Raw genomic sequence first — 18,291 nt, 5'->3', positions numbered from 1 at the left:
AGGCAGCTACTATGCCAGCAACTCCAAGTCTGTACGTAGGTGACCGTGAACCGTATGAGTTGTTGATCCTAGGTTGTAGCTGTTACAACCCGAGTGATAGTCACAGTCCTTCGCGCACCTGACCTCGAGTTCTTTACGCCATCGGACTTGCAGTCACTTGAGGAAATTCTAGCTCTAACACTGCTAGGCGTCCTCAAACGAGTGCACTTTAGGCTCTTTGAATTCCTTTTGCATTTACAACTCCTGTCGTGCTACGATAGCCTTCGAGCTGACTACTGGTTTCTCGGAGACTAATGCGCAAATATTTAGCGGCACATGTTTACGTTCAGTAAATCATGGTTTTAATCCAGGATTCGCAGTTAAAACAAAGATTCATTCAAATGCGAGGAGTTCCATGGATTTAAAGAGCTGAAACACGTTATTTCCTCGATTTACAATTTCCATATACTTCCACTCCTCCATATCCAATCCTCAATGAGAGTCCAACAAGCCGTAACCCGCTTCACCGACGCCCGACAGCCAACGGAACCAAGGATCCGCTATGTCTAAATCTTCGGGTGATACTTGTACCCGGGGTACTGATTGAACTTACTCTGATCAAAGGTGAGCAGAGCAGGGCAATTGAGCGAGCTCGTGACCGGGCTGATGGCGTTGTTGACGAGGTTCAGAACTGGCGTGAGTATGCCGGCCACGAGTCCGCTCAAGACACCAGGAATAGCCTGCTGTGCGGCTTGGAAAGCAAAGCAAGCTGCGTTGTTGCCCACGAGGAGACTTTTCGCGTTGTATACACCACCCGTAATGTTACCGACGTCTACACCGGTGAACGAGTTGACGGTGCCGGTGTTGCCGCCGACTTCGACGATGTCGGGGTATTTTGTTGCGAGGATGGCGACGTCGGCCTACAGATGTCTTAGTGTGATGGACGATATGGAAGGAGCAGGAGGGCTTACGGCTGCAGCAGCGGCGTCATAGGGGTTCGTCAACGGGCGACGGTACCAGTTGAGTGGAATGCGTTCTTGGCCCTTGTTGTAGACGAGATTGTTGTCTGGCCCTGAAATGGCGAAAAACGACTTCAGAACTGCCTTTGTGAGAAACCCGTTTGGCCTTGCGGCGGAGTGGTTCGACATCAAGTTGACGACGAAATGATGGGCGATCGGAGGAACAAGACCGGCGAACGGCGCCGAGAAGAAGTACGGGTTGTGCTGGACGGAATAGTCATGAACTTGCTTGTTGTGGTTGCGGAGGATGTCAAGGGTGAACTCTCCGTTGGCATTGGCCGTGCTGTAGAGCGCTTTGAATTTAGACAGGTCCAAGGTATACGCGTCACCGTTGTTGAGATAAGCGTCGTCCTGCCATTAAGTCAATATCTCACCCATTCAGCATGGTGTTGGCGCAACTGACCCTGGTAGGGGAAGCGTCACTCTCGTACGCGTTGTGCGAGTAAGATATTCCCTCCGGATTGGTGATCACACCTCCCAGTAGCGCCGGAGGGTAGGGTCCCCCGATCGACCAAGTTAGGCCTGTAGGGTCGCCAGTCAACGCAATTGCAATGGCACTCAGAGCAGCTGCAAACTCTGGTCCGAAACCGTACGCCTTACTCAGTCCATCGACCGCTACCGAGCATTAGCTACCTAATAGTACTAAGATGCAATATTCACTTACTCGTCTGAACTGAAGTGATTCCCGTGCGGGGAAGAAAGCCATGGTTTGCTGCAGCATTAAGTCCTGGGCATGGCCCACGCTTTGAGTGAATCAGCACAGTTCAATGGTTGTTTACGGGCAAAACAAACCAAATCGTTCAGGCCTGGAGACTTGAATTCGTTGGTGGTACCGGGGCGGACGTCAACGAACTGTGCGCCAGCGTCAAAAGTAAGGCTGTCAATAGGACCAGAATTGCCCTCGTTCGCAGAAAGTGGCAGTGCACGTTTGTGAAGGTGCGCCATGGGGCAGCCCGGAGCTGGGGCAGCGATGGCAGTGGACGCCAGAAGAAGAAGGTGGAGAAGCTTCATGTTGATGATGATATGATGCTTTGATGGGAGAACCTGCGAATGGAGACTGTTTCCTTGACGCCTGCATTCTATTCTTTTATACCCGATCCTATCCTCAAGACAGGCATCGTCATATCAATAATCAGACATGTTCAGCATCGCAAAGGGAACTCCACAATACGCCCTACTACATGCAAGTAGAGAAGCGAGGTCGCCGAGGTCAGAAAGACAAAAGAGAGCAAGATTTTCTGTCTTGCAGAGATACTAGTCTCAGCTGCTAGTTTTTCGGCCCCAGTTTTGATGCCATTATGCAGCCTCAGATCTCAGAGCTTTTTCCAGCGTGGAGATTGGTGGTTCTCAGAATTTGCCTAAGAACGAGTGTGTGTGCGGTTTATTGACAATAATCATGCAACAATTGCAACATAATGGAAACTGATGGTGAGTGCGTAGGTGTTGAAACTACAGTGCCGCCACGGATCTTAGAGCCTAAGCAATAAAACGGCGAGTTTGAAAAGTTGCAGATCTTGCCCAGAAGAAACTGGAAGTACCGTTGATTGACGAAAACTATGCAATGATTGCAACATTTTCGGATCTTGTCATTAGTGAATAGATTGAAAAGCCACCGCCTTCATCAAAACTATGAGCTGACCAATTTCTTATTGCGAGAAGGTTTCAGCAAAATGCGGCAGCGTGCAGCTGTTGGCCCTACAAAGGAAGCTTAGAGCTAATCTATTGTCCATGATCAAGTCTTTTGAAGACGAAGAAAGCATTTTGGAGAGGGTACATTCGAGGCTCGGATTTGTACCCCTGTAGCTTTTAGAATGGAGCCCATGGGAGTTGCGTGCGGAGACTGCTAGCGCTAGCTCACAGGTACATAGAAATGGCGAGAATAATGCAACACAAGGCAGCAGGACAATCCAGATGTTCAAAATAAAATAGAGCATGACGTGGCGTGGGGGATGGCTTGGTACCGACACGATTCAGTTGAAACTACGGTATCCTGATTGGCTGGGAAAAGTCTATCGAACTTAACCTTAAGGTTCGTACTTAAGGTTAAGATTAGCGTGCTGACCCTGGCGTCTGGAGGTGTACCGAAAGCACGAAGCACCAGGATAGATTGTGTTGATCTACCGCCCAACCCAGTTGGTGAGACCCTGTGAGGTCTAGACCATGTCAGAGGCATTTCCACCACCCTCGATCTGATGGAAGGACCTGCAGATCGAGTAAAACGGTGATATAGCAGAGTAGGGCTTCAGCCGACAATGGATCGATCTTCAGAACCTTGGTTTCGGGCCATCCCTAAGCTTAGACGGGCCGCTGATCATCCCGCATGTAGTGTCATCCTGACGATAGATAAGGGGTGGCGAAAAACCCACTGGGCTGGGGGTTAAAAGTGTAGACTGCCTTGCATGGCACGATTTACAATAACGAAGCCGGATTGGATGGACGGAGAAGACTGGTCTCAAAACAGCTGAAGAGGGTTGAAAGAGCAATGATTGCGAATGCGGAGGGCCGCCATAACTTATGCCAGCACATCACGCCATGATATCGTGCTTGAAACCCAGCGAACGACGACGCAGCCATTACCACAGAGTTGTTGCAATAGATTGAGCATGCAGCAGTGACGCGGTGGCTAAGGTTTCCCCACCAGCTCTTCATCTCGGGGACGACTGTATCCGTGAGTGAGGCTGAGATGGCGCCTTAAGTTGGACGTCACGGGGTTTCGAAAAAGAAACCATAAAATCGAGGCTGTTCTAATACTGCTATTAGCAATGAGATTGACCCACAGTCTGGAGTACTATCTGAGCTATGAAAATGCCGCATCGGGAACCCTACTCCCAGAAGAGAGTAGATTTGGATACTTTTCCCGAATTCGCTCCTGGTCTTCGTCCTAGTAGCCTTTGGAAGAGAATCCACGAAATTTGGACTTTAGGAGTCAGTAAAAATAGCCGCACTTCTTTTTGTGTAACGGCGTCATTACAGCCCTACTACGGTGAGCTGTGTATGATCGAACGACAGCGATCAGAGACCCGGGGACACCATCTTTCCCGTAGGGTAGCTTGAGTCACTAAGGACGTGAAGAATCCTCCAAAGTCTTTTGCTGATGCTGGAGAGAGCAAGTGGAAAGTGAGTGCGTCCGTCAGACGTCAGACGTCGAGGTCGTCACGCGGGGCATGGAAAAGGTGGCACACTAATTCTAGAACAAGCCGTCTCATGTGGACACCTGTCTGCCACTGCTTGGGTTGCTTCAATGTATTTTCAGAAATCTAAAGAAGATAGAAGCTTTCTACCTTGGGCTATGTGGAAACTTGTTGAAGCGCTTCATGCAGTGGTAAACGGGTGTACACAGGCAGAGTACTTGGTGAGTGTGCCACTTTTTTCGTGCCTAGCGTGGTCGTCTTGGCTCTGCTTTGTCATCTCGGAGTTCACGTGTACGTAGGGGCCATGTTGATCGAGAGACTTGGCCTTTCTCCAACTCTTATGTACATTCCTGACATGATCAACCATAGGTGGAATACAGATAGATAATCCCTTCACTCAGGAGCCAGAGTGGGTCTTATCACGTGACTTTAGCTTGAATCCACCTCTAATCTCCTCTTTCTACTTTTCCAATCCTCCGACAGCCAACTGATGACTTCATTCATGAGCACACAGGTATCCGACATACATACGGGTGCGGCGACGGCCCTAGATTTAAGAAGGTATTTAGGGTTGCAGTGGGAGTGGTAGCCAGGTGGGCGATGTTGTAGGGATAGATGATGCGTTGGGTGAGTATTAGGGCTTTGGAAAGCCTTGTAAAGTTGAAGAATATTGCATGGACATTATTTATTCATAAATTAATGGAAGAAATATCGATTTGAGGAGAGATCACTGGATTCGAAAATGATGCATATGCTATACATTCATTTTCGGCCTCGTGTTCTTCTGGAGTTCGTAACAAAGCGACGAGAAGTGGTGTAGACTTGCTTCAGGAGATTACCGTCTAAAAGAGGATGATTTTGGTGCCAAAAGTACTGAATTTGAGTGCATATCGAATCTTGACTTCAGTCACAACCCCATCTCCCTTTTCTGTCCTCGTTTCTCCTAGAGCTGACTGCTTGGGAGCAAAATGCTTATCCTCCCCGGTTCATCTGTCCAACTTCGCTTTCTGCCCAGGCTCTTCACGGTCCTCGCTGTTTCTCCTGTTATTTGAGATACAGTCTTCGCTACCTGAGGCAAGCAACAATAGCGGCAATTGCGGCGAGCGTCCCGTCCGGATCCTTTACATGCACTGTCTCCAGCCCAAGCTCCTTCGCAGGGTAGTCGTTACCGCCCGGAAATATGGCATCGCCAATGAACATCATACGCTCGAGTGGGATACCGCTCGCATCGCGCAGCTTCTTGAGGCCGTACCCCTTATCAACGCCTTTCTGGGTGATGTCGATCGACGTCGCGCCGCCCATATTGATTGACAGGTCGGGCAGTCGCTTGTGCAAGTCCGCCTGGATGACCTTGCGTTTAGCGAAATCAGGATCCCAAACCTCCTTAGCTGCGACTGGTGCTTCCTGACCGAGGGCGGAAAAGGTGATCTGGCTACCCCGATCCTCGATGCGCTCGCCCCAGGTCTGCTCTGGTTTGAAGCCCGTTGCCTCGAGCGAGGCCTCGAACGCTGCAATGATCTTCTTTCTCTCATCGTCGCTGAACAGCTCAGCGTAAACCGCCTGCCAGTCGGCATTCTTGTGCGTGTAGAGTTTGGTTCCGGTGGTTGGCATTAGCCACAGCTTCGATAGGTCTGCTCGTGCTGGCAGGCGGCTCGCGACCTGCTTTCTGAATTGTGACCAATCGCCTCCGGAGACTTAAGGAACCCGTAGACATTAGCAGTGTTCAAAAGAGATGCGGGTTTGCCAAAAAAAAACTAAAAAAACTCGAAGCTAGAATCCCAAGTGCTAATTTTCTCCAAGAGCTGTTGGAATCATGTTGAAGGCACCCCTGGCGTTTGGAAATAAAGAAGAATCAGGTACTTATTTTGACGGTACGTGGATGTGGAAACTGCAATTGAGAGCGCTGTATAAGACATGATTGGCACTCTGGAAAAATTGACTCTAGGAGATTTACTATGAATCCTGAGATCGTACTTACTCACCGCGACGTTGGCGACAGACAGGAGATCAGCCAATGCCTCGCCCATCGTGTCTTTTAAGGGCTGCTTGCTCTCGGCAAGAGTTCCGTCGAGGTCAAAAGCGACGAGGGCAATCATTTTGTTGCTCTATGAGTAGTGCGACAGTTTCGATGTGTGGTTCGGCCTTGAAGTGGGAAAGAAAATGTTTTAGATCGCCGTTGACACTTCACATTAAGCTATGCGCTAAACTTCAATTGGAAGCATCATTATTGATAAAATACCGGTGAAGACTTTTGACTTCATCAGCCTTTACATGGTCACTGTTGCACGACTGCTACTCAAAAAGTTCTTTGGACTTTTCAGACACAGTTCGCAACTCCAAGTGTCATCCAATAGACGTGAAAAACCATCCCAAACACAAATTCGGGATATTAGGATTGCACGCTCCAAAGCATCTAGCTTGATCCTTTTCTATTGTCGTTTTTCTCCTGTTTTAATCATTTGCTATACCCAGGCATGCTTTCGTAGGCGCGTCCAGGACGCTTAGAACAGTCAATCATAGAATCATGATACGAGTTGAGTAACGGCTTTCGGGGCGCCCATACTGCTCACATGGTGCTTCAAAAGAAGAGAACTACACACGACTTAGATGCAAGGGGGCTCTTTGGGTATCATCATTGCTGGAACTCGTGTCAACTACACTAGAAGCAACTGTCGGCTTTCCAGAGCTCTCTAAAGCTGGAACCTCGTGCGGACCTTCTCCATCTTCGACTTCCATTCCCATTCCTGGCCGCTCGCCCGTTGAATGTTCCTATCTACCCTCCTCAGTTTCTATGGCATGTTAGTCAATCTGATCTAAGGCGTGGGATCAAGTAATATACTGACCAGTGTGAATCTTGGCCCCAACTCTTGAAGCCCTGCCCTAATCTCCTCCGCCCCCTTCATTGGCTTGCCGTCCTTGTCGAGAATTGATTTTTCTGAGGCTCGCTTGTCGCGAAATACGTATCGATGTCTCCGAACAAAGATGTAGTCGCGCTGATTGTGAAGCGTTACAACCTGCCTACCCTGAACTTCTGGCTGCGGTGGGAAGATGGTCTTGAAGAGATGCGCTGTCAACAATCCGAGCGGCGTCCGGAAGTTGTTGAGGATGAGTTCTGGGTAGTGGTTGGTCGGGTTACCATGGCCGGGTAATTTCCGACCCTCCACCCAGTTTGAGATGGTGAAGTGGAACATGGGGCCGGATGGGAGATGTACGATATCCAGCCCCTCGGGTTTCTTTTGATCTTCCATGAGAATGACCAAGGTGGTGTATTCCCTATTCGCAGCGAACTTGGCAATCTCCCGGACTGAGTATTTGTGCGCGTTGAAATGCGCTGTACGTCTGATATAGTTGCTATTAGGGAATAGGCTGCATATCAATTCGGCCTCGTAGTGGAGGTTGCTATTGATAGACGTCGTGACGAGAACCTTTGGGTCCCTTTCTTGTGCAGCAAACAGCGTCGGAAACTTCGCCACTAAGCCCTCGGGGGTGAGATCCATATTCGTGCCTGTGGTGCTCGTCGGGCTTATTGCGCGGCGAGGGAGAACCCGTTCCTTTCGCTTTCGTTTGCCCTTGTCGTTGTCCTCGTCTGAAGAGTCTTCCTTATCTTCGTCCTCGTCCAACATACTATCCAGGTCACTGTCACGCTCCTCAATCTCCTCCTCTTCATCTTCTTCGTCTTCCTGATCAGCTTCCTTCTCCTGCACCTCAGTCTTCTGCCGTTTTATTCGGTCTACGTCGACCGCAAGCCCCAATGCATCCTCTTCGTCCCCTCCAACTTGGTCCCACGTCCGCTTCTGATCAATTGTAATTGGCACATTCCGCGCGAGACGTTCTTCTCTCAGCTGTGGGTTCTTCTCTTCCTCTCTTCTCCTCCGGAACCTCTCATCCCGCTTGAGGCTGTCCCTAGCTTTTTTCTGCTTGACGTGAAGTTCGTGACGTTTCGTTTTGTTGCCCGTCTTGAACGGTAGATGCGACTTATCGGTCCGCACAGCTCTTGAAGATCCCATCTTGAAGCCCGGTACTGGTCGTAGGTGTAGGCTGCGAATTGGTGTTCAGAGGGAAGGGAAGTCGAAGGTTATTTTTCGCGGGAAAAAGTGGGGATCGAACTTTTTCTCTTGGCAGTCCAAAATCTCAACTTCAACCTCAATCGCATCCTCCAATCACCATAACCAAGACAAATACTCTACAACTACTTTTCACACTTCATAAACTAGGCCTAGGTGTTCTACCTAGCTCGACTTCCACTTCTCCAACTCCAATACAAGGAAATCCTCCCCACAACTCTCCCGGAGGTCCACAACCCACCCCCCACCGCCCGCCATGCCCTCGACCTACAAAAAAGACAAACCATGGGACACCGACGACATCGACAAATGGAAAGAAGACGCCTTCAAGCCCGAAGACAACATCGGCGGCACCTTCGCCGAAGAGTCCTCCTTCATGACGCTCTTCCCCAAATACCGCGAAGTCTACCTCCGCACCGCCTGGCCGCTCATCACGCGTTCGCTCGAGAAGTTCGGCATCGCCTGCACGCTCGACCTCGTCGAGGGCAGCATGACTGTCAAAACCACCCGCAAAACCTTCGACCCGGCCTCCATCCTCAACGCGCGCGACCTGATCAAGCTGCTGGCGCGGTCGGTCCCCGCGCCGCAGGCGGTCAAGATCTTGGAGGATGGAGTCGCCTGCGATATTATCAAGATTCGGAATCTGGTAAGGAATAAGGATCGCTTTGTTAAGCGGCGGCAGCGGATTTTGGGGCCGAATGGCTCGACGCTGAAGGCGTTGGAGCTGCTTACGGAGTGCTACATACTTGTGCAAGGAAACACGGTCTCGGCGATGGGAGGGTACAAGGGCCTGAAAACTGTGCGCCGTATCATCGAAGACACGATGGCGAATATCCACCCCATTTATGCGATTAAGGAGCTTATGGTCCGACAAGAGCTGGCCAAAGACCCGGAGCTGGTTGGCGAGAACTGGGACCGCTTCCTGCCGAACTTCAAGAAGCGGAGTCTGAGCAGGCGCCAGGTGCCGTTCAAGGTTTCGGATAAGAGCAAGAAGCCGTATACGCCGTTCCCGCCGCCACAGGAGAAGAGCAAGGTGGATTTGCAGATCGAGAGTGGAGAGTTCTTCTTGGGGAAGCAGGCGAAAGAGCGGAGGGCGCGGGAGGAGCGCGAGGAGAAGTTGAAGGAGAAAATGGAGGCGAAGAAGGTGCAGAGGTTGCAGGAGTTTGTGCCGCCGGTGGAGGAGGGTGCCGTGAAGAAGAAGAGGAAGAGGGCAGATGGAGAGGTCGGCGAGAAGAAAAAGAAGAAGAAAAAGAAGGTAGAGGCGGTGGAGGCGGAAGCGTGATCGTGGTGCAACATGTGGATTTCATTGCCTAGCAGAGCCGTGGCGTTCGGGGCGCTCTGGTATCGGATTGGATGCACAGTCATTGTTAGTTTAGAATAGGGCTTTGTATGAAGCTCTATGATGTCTTGCAATTCAGAACCAACATTTAGTCCATCGATGAAATTGGCTACGTGATTGAAATAGGCGGCAGTGATGCATTTGCTAAGCGAGTAAGAGTTCTAGGTCTCTCCAAGAACCGTTTGGATTGCTGAGGTCTATAGTAACCTGTTCTATATAATACACAGCGACTAGCGTCAGACATAAGAAAATTCTACCAGTGATAATAAAAGTATTCTAAGACGCTACTAAAAACATAACCCTATGGGATGGAAAGCCGGCGGTGTTGCCCGGAATGTGTATAATCGACGCTCTACGACGATTTATCCAAGCGTCAGTACTGATATTGGCTTTATTTTGTTCGTCAGGTCCGGACCTTTGCAGGTAAGATGTTTCATTATTTGGGTATACCCATTCATCTCACACCTGCGGCCAGACTAAACCATTCCGTGAATGCGATGTGCCCTGAAAGCAGCCTTGATGCATGCTATCCTGCGACTAGAACCCAAAGAAGGAAGACTAGGATCAAAAGTCAGTAAACAATGTCTCCAGCAACATATACTCAATAGAGGAAACTCACATATCATCAACACCCCAAACATCTTGGCCACCAGCCACCTATTCCCACTAACCCGACTCCAATACTTCATCAGCTCCCTCTGCGCCCCTTGCACATTATCCACCACATCCTCAGTATTCGCGTCAATACGTTGAATCTGCTCACTCTGCTCCGACACCATCTGCGCCAGCTGCCCAAAGATACTCCCGAGCTCACTAATCGTGCTCTCAATGGTCTCAATCGCCTGCCCCCGCTGCTGAATATACTGATTCTGCGGCTGTGCCTCCTCCATCAACATCAACTGCGCATCGCTCTGCGGCCCATTCCGCATGAGCGCCGAACTCCCCGCCGGATCCAGCGACAGCAAGTCCTGTTGCGCAGCGCTCGTATTCTGGAACCCAGGCGATCGTCCCCTTTGCGGCGTCTGGTTATACAGCGGGCTATCCGTCCGCTGCGGGTCCAGCGACTGGCTATGGCTTGCCGCCACATTCACAAAGTTCTCCGTCCGGCTCCGGCTCGCCTGGATGTTCTTGGTCCGCACCTCCAGCACTTCTCGGAAGTTGCCCCCAACGTCCGCGAGCTTGCTCTGCAGCAGCATAAGCACGTTCTGGTTATGCTCCCCGACTTGGTCGCCGCCACCCGGTTTCGCATTCGGATGCTGCGCGGCTGTCAGGCTTTGCAGGCCCTTGATGTTCGTGTTCAGCGCCGACAGGTCTTGCTTGATGATGTAGGTGAGCTCGTTGATCTCGACGGGCCGGTCGTCGAAGAGGGTCTTCCGCTTTGCGAGTTCCGCCAGGCGCTCCAGCTTGCCCATTGTGCCTGAGATCCCGCGACCGATATCTGCGGCGCGCCGCGCAAACTCGGAGCGCTTGCTGGGTGTGGCGGTTCCATTTGCGGAGGCTTTCTGCGAGGGGGAGAGGAGTGGTTGGCGGCCCTGCTGCGGGTGGCGGCGCTGAGCTTGAACGAGGATGGAGCGGAACTCGGCGGTGCGGTCTTGGATAGAGGCGGTCGCCATGTTGGAGGTGGTTATGCGGTGGGAGTGCGCGAATCGGGCGGAGGTGTTGGCGCTGTAGCGGTTGTTGCTGGCGTTGCTGGCCGGAGCGTTCATGAAATGCATCGGCAGGGGCCACGGGGGGTGAATGATCGGCTGTTGAGTCAGCATAAAGAAACGCTTCTTTAGGCGTAGATTACACTCACCATCTTGTCGCTTTATTGTGAGGTTGAACACTGAAGTCGGACTGAACTTATGAGATGAGACTGTAGTAGAACTCAAACATATGTATAGATTTTAGCACGTGGAATATGTGTTGTATAGCAAGAACAAGTGTCAAGTTCTTCTCATTGGCTCAAATGCTCACATGATACATTTCTAAATCATCACGTTTCCAGACTTCTTGTACCGCAGTAAACAGCCACTTAGAGCGCCCACGGAATGTTTAATCAGGGCTTATTTTCGAAGCCTAATTTCAGTTATGGTAGTCGTTACATCTAGCCTAGCACGCGGGGCATGGAAAAGGTGGCACACTAATTCCAGGACAAGCTGTCTCATGTGTATACCTGTCTGCCACTGTTTAGGGTGCTTCAGAGAATTTTCAAGTATTGGAACAAGATAAAAGTTCTTCGCTTTGGTCTAAGTGGAAACTTGTTGAAGCACTTCATGCAGTGGCAGATAGGTGTATGCACGGGCCGGGCTGCGTACTTGATGAGTGTGCCACTTTTTCCATGCCCAGCGTGCCTAGGTTCTTATGGTATCGCAGAGGACCCCTGACAACGTCGCCGTGTCCACGACATATAAAATCTCCAGGGAAGCTTCTATGATGCTGTACTAAGCTTGCAACGTTTCCTTGCCATTAAAAGTTCATCATTGCTCATGTTAGTGCGGAGAGCGACCAGGTTAGTTGAAACAGTTGATTGACACTTTGAAAGTGTCGAAGCACTTCAGTGACAGTGCTGGACTAGTTGTACGCATACCTACTTAAAGGCACTTCATCGCAAAGATATGCCCTCCGACTGTGACGCCTCGATTCCATCGCTTGCGAACCCAGCATCCCCTTCCTCCAAATCATCATCACTCGGCAGGTCAAACCTCATGAACTTCTCATCGCTGGCCGTCGTGCCCCATTTGACCACATGGCCCTCCTGAACCTCACACTTCTTCAGCACCGTTTTGTCATCACCCTTCGCAGGGCCCCCTTCAATCCTACACCTCCTTCCAAGCACACAATCGGATAGCTGTGCATTGGCCCCTACCTCCGCGCCGTCCATAATCAGACAGCGTAAGAGGCGAGCTCCCTCTCCGATCTTGCAGTTGAAGCCGATGACTGACTCTTTTATGTTGCACTTCTCTTCCACGGTGACGTTTTCGGCGAGGAGAGAGTTTTCGGCTTGCACACTACAACGCTTTGGTATTGTCTTTTTGTGTGCGATCTTGAACTTGTGCGCGAGAGGTGAGGCTTTTTCTGCGCCAACTTCTTCTATTGATGGAAGTTTCGCCAGACGGAGGGAGACGTTGAGTAGGAGTTGTACAGAATCCACGCGGCGGATGAGGGCGTTGGTGGGTGCTGATGGTTGGATGTAGGCCAAAATCGGAGGTATTGGTAGTGGTAGCTTTTGGTTCAAGGTCGATAGTGGTGTTTGAGGAGAATCAGGGTCTCGAACTCTTGATGCAAATGAAAGCGGTGCATTTCCTCCATCTGCGCTTGGATTTGGATCAACCCATGTGCTGCTTAGCTTGGCAACATTGATTTCTTCGTCTAAGCCGAAAGACTTAGAGACGGGACTGTCTGAGCCGCTTCCATCTTGGAAGATATCTCGTAGACCGAGTTTGTCTCCCAGACCTTCCTGCCATCCAGCCTTCGCCCACCATCCCAACACCTCTTCACTGATGCTCTCAAACTTCTCGTTTCTCTTCATCATCTCCAGCACCCAGTACGGAAAGAAGTAGACGTGTGCGTCTCGGTGTGTGGTCAGCATCTTTATGCGCCCGTGCTTCTTGAGTAGCTGATGCCGAACGGGTAGGACTCTCCGGGCTTCGACAATATCGTTCAGCGTATCGGTAGGTACAGTGTATGCCAGGTTGGAGATATCTCGGCGTAAAGAGTCTCGAGACGGAGGTACAATCGGTGGTGATAGAGGCGTTAAGGCAATGAAATCCGTCTCTTCTCCCTTCACGCCATCCTCGGTCTTCGTTTCGTACCAAACACCTAATCCACCTCTTCGACCAATCTTTTCACCCCCAAGCCCTATCGGTGCTTTTATCCCATCGAAGATGCCACCCGTAGCTCCACCGAGACCTCCTTGTTCAACCATCCATGCTTCAGCTAATGATGCCCCACCAAGCTCGCAAACTATGTCGCATGGCAGAACAATGAAGTCACCAGTAATGATCTTTTGCACCTCTTCTAGTCGAAATATCTCCCCTGTGCCTGTCTGGTGTGTCAACCCTTTCGGGGCTTTGAGGTCAGGCCGAGGTGCGGGGAGGGACGTGAGGTGGGGGTTTTGCGACAAAGCAGCTTCGATTGCGTCCTTGGACTCGGCGGGTGTGATGAGCGTGATATCTGCAGAACGTAAGTATGCTATTATGTCTGGAAGCTGCGTAAAATGTGTCGTCACGAATGTATACACTATTCTGCCGCCATATGAGGTGGTCCAGCGAGGCTCGGAGTTATTCACAAATATGAACCCCCACCACGTTCAGAGTCCTGAAAGTGTCTCGAACGACTTCATACGGTGGTAGATAGGTGTATTAAGACCCGCGACAAGACTTGGAGCGAACGTTTAGAAGGGCGATGTACCTGTGACTCCCATGCGATAGCACCATTCCAGAGGATACCACACCATAGGCCTATTCGCGATTGGGAGGAGAGCTTTTGGAATATCGGCGGGATTCGAGGTAAATGTGCTCATAGAGGCCCCTGGCCCGCAGAGGATGACGGCCTGGAAGCCTGGTTGCGGCATTGTTGAATGTGGCATTGTTTTCAAGGAACCCGCCAGTGACTGTAGATCTAGGACCCTAGCTTTTTTTATTTTGAGACGTGGTGTAGGAAGAGGTAGTCAGTTCGTAGGCTGGTGCACATGATACTGTAGTCATCCGTCCACGTAGCTAAGGGAATCTGTTTATTCGAAGTATCAGGAAAGAAAGAAGTAAACTTCAAAGGTTTGTGACTCGAACGTTCATTGTGGTTGCGGTAGAGCCGTAATATTCGCTGACATACTCTACGTAATGTATCTCGGGAGAGACTGCCAGACCTCCGATCAATTTTCTATGCTTCATCCCATCCCATCTACCACTACCTCGCCGACGCCTGCAACAATTCCTCCGCCGGCCGTCAGCCGCCTTGAATCCATCCATATTGCGCTCAATCCATCTCTCCCAACCAGCGCCGCCCTTCAAACCTCCGCTCGGCCGCCAAACTTCCACAGCACATCGCAATGGTAAAAACCACCGCCACCTCCCATCAACCACCCACCTCTCTAACCCCCTCCAGGCGCATCGCATAATAACCCAAGTCGTCCTCACCGGCTCGCGCATCCTCGGCCGTGCCTTCGCCGAATCGTATCGACAAGCCGCCGCTTCCCAAAAATACGCCGCCGCCGCCTCGAAAAACCCAAACACTACAACCTTCTCCGCCTCCGGCCTGACACTCGACGAAGCGTGCAAGATCCTGAATGTGCCGCCACCAAAGGGCGGAGAGACGAACCTCACGGCTGTGCAAGAGCGATTCAAGAAGCTGTTTGATCTGAATGACCCGAAGAAGGGAGGGAGTTTTTATCTGCAAAGTAAGATTCTGCGCGCGCGGGAGCGGATAGAGATGGAAGTGCGGACGGCGGAGGAAGTGGCGGCGAGAGAGGCAGAGTTGAAGGAGGGGTGGAAGCCGAAGGTGTTCAAGGACCGGTAGTGGTAGGTTGGATGGGGCGGTGGTTTGACGATATTCTCCTCTCTGGGTGCCTCCGGTCAAGGGGTCCGCGACACATGTGGGCGTGTTGGTTGGGTTTGGGGTTGGGGTGGCCGGGAGAACCTGAGCATTTGGAGACACACCTTCGATTGTTTCGTCATATAAGGCGGGACGATATTGGACAGCATTAGCATGGCGTTTGGGGCATTGTAGATCATCTCTGTAAAATAGCACCCTACGACGGTTGTAAATACATTGCACGTAAAGAGCTTAGGATATTGAAATGTGTGAAGTTGATATGGCCCTAAAATTATGGGACTTCTTCGTTGCTCTACGATATATTCGCAATTGGAGTACGCAAGTACTCCATCTTTCTTCTCCACCATCCCTAAGTCGAGATCGCAACAGTCTACTGTCACCCCCTTTGGAACCCCTCGCTCTGGAACTTAAAATTTGTTCTTGGCCCGGGGTGTCTTCAACTGGTCCAGTTCTCAAGATTGGGATTGCATCAATGTAGACTGGTCCCTGTTCCTTGTTGTTGGTTGGAGCTTGTGTATCGCATAACTTTTCAGACAAAGCCGTTTTTAGACCCTTGGAAGATGCTGAAACCCCACTTCATACTAGGAGATTGTAGCCTTTGACAAGGGCTCCTATACTCATATAGACCATCCAGCAGCCGCCTTAGCAGCGCCACGCTTAGAGAAGGTTGACTGAGCAACAGATGGAGCAACAGCAGGAACGAGCTCCGGTGCCGCTTCTCCATCCTTAATATCAAGAACCTCCATACCGTGGACAAGACTCGAATGCAGGAGCCTTAGGTTGGCAGCTGTGACTGGGCCACCTTGTGAGGCGAGCACTTCTTCATCTTCGGTCGGCGGCAGTGCTCCAACCTCTGGCTGAACAAGAACTCCTCCTTCTTCTAGCTCACTGTCATCATCTTCCTCCTCGCCCTCTGCCCGTCCTTCGCCCTCAATACCATCCGCACCGACTTCCTTCATGTACGCATCCAGCTCTTTCGCCATCTTCCTGCTGAACCCCGAAGCTTCAACCGCAATATCCAACCGGTTCTGAACAACCTTGATCGATTCTGCAAAGAACGGACCGGGTTCATCGCTAGTGAAGTGGAACCTCCTCGAGAAGAAGCGCTTGATACACGCCACATCCCTATCGAAGTAGTACTGCGCATTCGGATGATCAATCGAGACCATTTGCGGGAAATCGATGATAGTCGGGACGAGCGTAATCGATTCTGTGGGCTCCTTCACCTCTGTGCCACCTTCAAGCATCGGCGCATTCCCCAGTGCATCCAGCTCTTGCTCCTCCTCAATATCTGGCAGCGAATGAGTCTTCCCATCAAGCCCCATCTTCCTCTCCTCAATGAGAATGTTGAACTCATTGTAATCTCCGTGAATGAGCCCTACTCCCGCTAAGCGCACAATCAATGCCAACAGTTCTGCGTACAGCCCCGCTGGATCCGGAACACTGCTAATCTGCCTCAAGGGAAATGCGTTGATCAGACTCATGACAATCGTGTGTCTACTCTGCGCCACCGGTACTGGCACCGGGAAGTCATTCTCATGCAGCGCCTTCATAATCGAAAACTCTTTCAGTGCCGCGAGACGACTCATATACATCCATGATCCAGAAGTCCGGTTGCGGAGATAGTCGCGATTAGCCTTGACAGTGCGGAAGGAGATGCGGCCTAGACGATGGATTTTGAGCACGCGCTGGATGCCTTCTGCGGAGGCGACGACGTAGATGTCTGATTCTTTGCCGACGCCGATTTGGTTGCCGACGCTATAGATGCTAGTGGATTTGCGGTGGGTGTTGAGGGCAAGGTAGTCCAGTCCGCCATAGGTTAGGCGGTAGCCGTCGTCTTTTCATAGTGTGAGTGGACGATATTGAAGAAAGAAACTTAGAGATGAACGAAAGACGAAAGAAATAGAGCCTACATTTTGCATTTTGAATTTTTGCGATCAAGTTGACCTTGGCTAAGTTGGAGATATTTCTATGAACACCGCTCTTGAGGCCAGATATTTGTCCTATTAGTTTTGTGGGCACGAGTTCGTGGTTTTTGCTGCCCATTTCCACCTGTGGAGCATCAGTTGAGTTCCATCCAAATTTTCGCAGAGCACACGCACAGCAGTAAGAACTCTCCAGTCCTCGGCCGTGAGGTGGCGGATAGCCTTGGTATCTAACTTCATATTGGCGGTTGGTAGATCTTGCTATATTTCTCGTCGCGTTGTTAAGTTTTGGAGGTTCCAAAGGCTGTGAAGTTCATAAATCACTAGCGGCCTTGGCAGTATTTGTGAAAGAGTTTTGAGCATAGGTAACGTACTTCACAAGCGAGTCGGCCACACAAGCGAGTCGGCCACACAAGCGAGTCGGCCACCTCATCACGAAAACGCGACGCGTCAACCAACAACCAATATGCGTCGACAACACAACGCGCAATCAATCCAAAAAGAAGGCAGGCTAGCCTTAGCTCTCCTAGCTATCCGACGAAATCAAATTCCAAGCGAACGACGCGCTGCAGGCATATACAATGTCCCCAAAAGCACGCTCCAAGACCGACGCGGCGGAATGACTGCACGACGCGATTGTGAGCCTAATTCAAAGAAGCTTTCAAAGCTTGAAGAATCAGCCATTGTTCAACATATACTCGACCTGGATTCGCGAGGGTTTTCGCCTAGCTTAACTGCTGTACGAGAGATAGCCAACAAGCTACTCGCCGAGCGCGGTGCTGGCCAAGTGGGCATTAACTGGCCAAACAACTTTATCAAGCGAACGGACGAGCTTAAAACAAAGTTTAATCGAAAGTACGACTATTAAAGAGCTCTATGCGAAGATCCAGAGGTTATTGGCAATTGGTTTAAGCTTGTATACAATATAAAAGCAAAGTACGGCATTATTAATAACGATACATACAACTTTGATGAAGCTGGCTTCTAAATGGGCGTTATCTCATCAAGCATGGTTGTAACAGGCTCCGAGCGGCGCAATCGACCAAAAGCTGTACAGCCAGGCAATCGCGAATGGACAACAATAATCCAAGGAATCAATGCCTGTGGATGGGCCATCCCGCCATTCATCATCTTTGCAGGCAAGTACCATCTCTCTGCATGGTACGAGGGCGACGATATACCACCGGACTGGGTTATGGCAGTGAGCGACAATGGCTGGACAACGAATGAGCTTGGTGTTGCCTGGCTGCAGCATTTTAATATGCATACAAAAGATCGCACCATAGGCACGCATCGGCTGCT

General features: G+C 50.7%; 8 protein-coding genes across 8 annotated transcripts; 2 read left to right on the top strand and 6 right to left on the bottom strand.

Annotated features, from left to right (window-relative positions):
- Positions 1-407: 407 nt before the first annotated feature.
- BDZ99DRAFT_454087 (Cloroperoxidase) lies at positions 408-1,943 on the bottom strand (the record flags this gene model as incomplete). Its single annotated transcript, XM_033718361.1, has 5 exons — positions 408-899; positions 951-1,349; positions 1,402-1,613; positions 1,663-1,741; positions 1,791-1,943. 5 exons carry the CDS (start codon positions 1,941-1,943, stop codon positions 546-548), a joined length of 1,197 nt encoding a protein of 398 aa, XP_033570180.1. The 3' UTR covers positions 408-545.
- Positions 1,944-4,811: 2,868 nt separating this feature from the next.
- Positions 4,812-6,272, bottom strand: BDZ99DRAFT_176321 (HAD-like protein). The gene is made up of 2 exons (XM_033713013.1): positions 6,108-6,272; positions 4,812-5,823 (listed from the first exon to the last, which is right to left on the bottom strand). The coding sequence occupies exons 1-2, from the start codon at positions 6,223-6,225 to the stop codon at positions 5,195-5,197; spliced, it is 747 nt and encodes a 248-aa protein (XP_033570179.1). The 5' UTR covers positions 6,226-6,272; the 3' UTR covers positions 4,812-5,194.
- A 291-nt stretch (positions 6,273-6,563) lies between these two features.
- Positions 6,564-8,185, bottom strand: BDZ99DRAFT_468543 (Brix-domain-containing protein). Its single transcript, XM_033721277.1, has 2 exons — positions 6,973-8,185; positions 6,564-6,918 (listed from the first exon to the last, which is right to left on the bottom strand). Exons 1-2 carry the CDS (start codon positions 8,134-8,136, stop codon positions 6,820-6,822), a joined length of 1,263 nt encoding a protein of 420 aa, XP_033570178.1. The 5' UTR covers positions 8,137-8,185; the 3' UTR covers positions 6,564-6,819.
- Positions 8,186-8,330: 145 nt separating this feature from the next.
- Positions 8,331-9,631, top strand: BDZ99DRAFT_468542 (eukaryotic type KH-domain (KH-domain type I)). The gene has a single exon (XM_033721276.1). The coding sequence runs from the start codon at positions 8,450-8,452 to the stop codon at positions 9,473-9,475; it is 1,026 nt and encodes a 341-aa protein (XP_033570177.1). The 5' UTR covers positions 8,331-8,449; the 3' UTR covers positions 9,476-9,631.
- A 44-nt stretch (positions 9,632-9,675) lies between these two features.
- BDZ99DRAFT_427802 (putative ER-golgi SNARE complex subunit) lies at positions 9,676-11,212 on the bottom strand. Its single transcript, XM_033717172.1, has 2 exons — positions 10,152-11,212; positions 9,676-10,090 (listed from the first exon to the last, which is right to left on the bottom strand). Exons 1-2 carry the CDS (start codon positions 11,143-11,145, stop codon positions 10,059-10,061), a joined length of 1,026 nt encoding a protein of 341 aa, XP_033570176.1. The 5' UTR covers positions 11,146-11,212; the 3' UTR covers positions 9,676-10,058.
- A 717-nt stretch (positions 11,213-11,929) lies between these two features.
- On the bottom strand, positions 11,930-14,191 carry BDZ99DRAFT_176304 (eukaryotic translation initiation factor-like protein subunit eIF2B-gamma). Its single transcript, XM_033713012.1, has 2 exons — positions 13,925-14,191; positions 11,930-13,687 (listed from the first exon to the last, which is right to left on the bottom strand). Exons 1-2 carry the CDS (start codon positions 14,100-14,102, stop codon positions 12,117-12,119), a joined length of 1,749 nt encoding a protein of 582 aa, XP_033570175.1. The 5' UTR covers positions 14,103-14,191; the 3' UTR covers positions 11,930-12,116.
- Positions 14,192-14,406: 215 nt separating this feature from the next.
- Positions 14,407-15,330, top strand: BDZ99DRAFT_427795 (protein transporter). The gene is made up of 2 exons (XM_033717171.1): positions 14,407-14,564; positions 14,618-15,330. Exons 1-2 carry the CDS (start codon positions 14,562-14,564, stop codon positions 15,026-15,028), a joined length of 414 nt encoding a protein of 137 aa, XP_033570174.1. The 5' UTR covers positions 14,407-14,561; the 3' UTR covers positions 15,029-15,330.
- Positions 15,231-17,266, bottom strand: BDZ99DRAFT_512286 (uncharacterized protein). Its single transcript, XM_033724619.1, has 3 exons — positions 17,167-17,266; positions 16,978-17,116; positions 15,231-16,901 (listed from the first exon to the last, which is right to left on the bottom strand). Exons 1-3 carry the CDS (start codon positions 17,227-17,229, stop codon positions 15,682-15,684), a joined length of 1,422 nt encoding a protein of 473 aa, XP_033570173.1. The 5' UTR covers positions 17,230-17,266; the 3' UTR covers positions 15,231-15,681.
- Between the last annotated feature and the right edge of the window lie 1,025 nt (positions 17,267-18,291).

Source organism: Mytilinidion resinicola (assembly GCF_010093595.1).
Source record: "Mytilinidion resinicola strain CBS 304.34 unplaced genomic scaffold BDZ99scaffold_28, whole genome shotgun sequence".
NCBI classification, from domain to species: Eukaryota; Fungi; Ascomycota; class Dothideomycetes; order Mytilinidiales; family Mytilinidiaceae; genus Mytilinidion; species Mytilinidion resinicola.
This window is presented reverse-complemented; position numbering and strand designations above follow the sequence as displayed.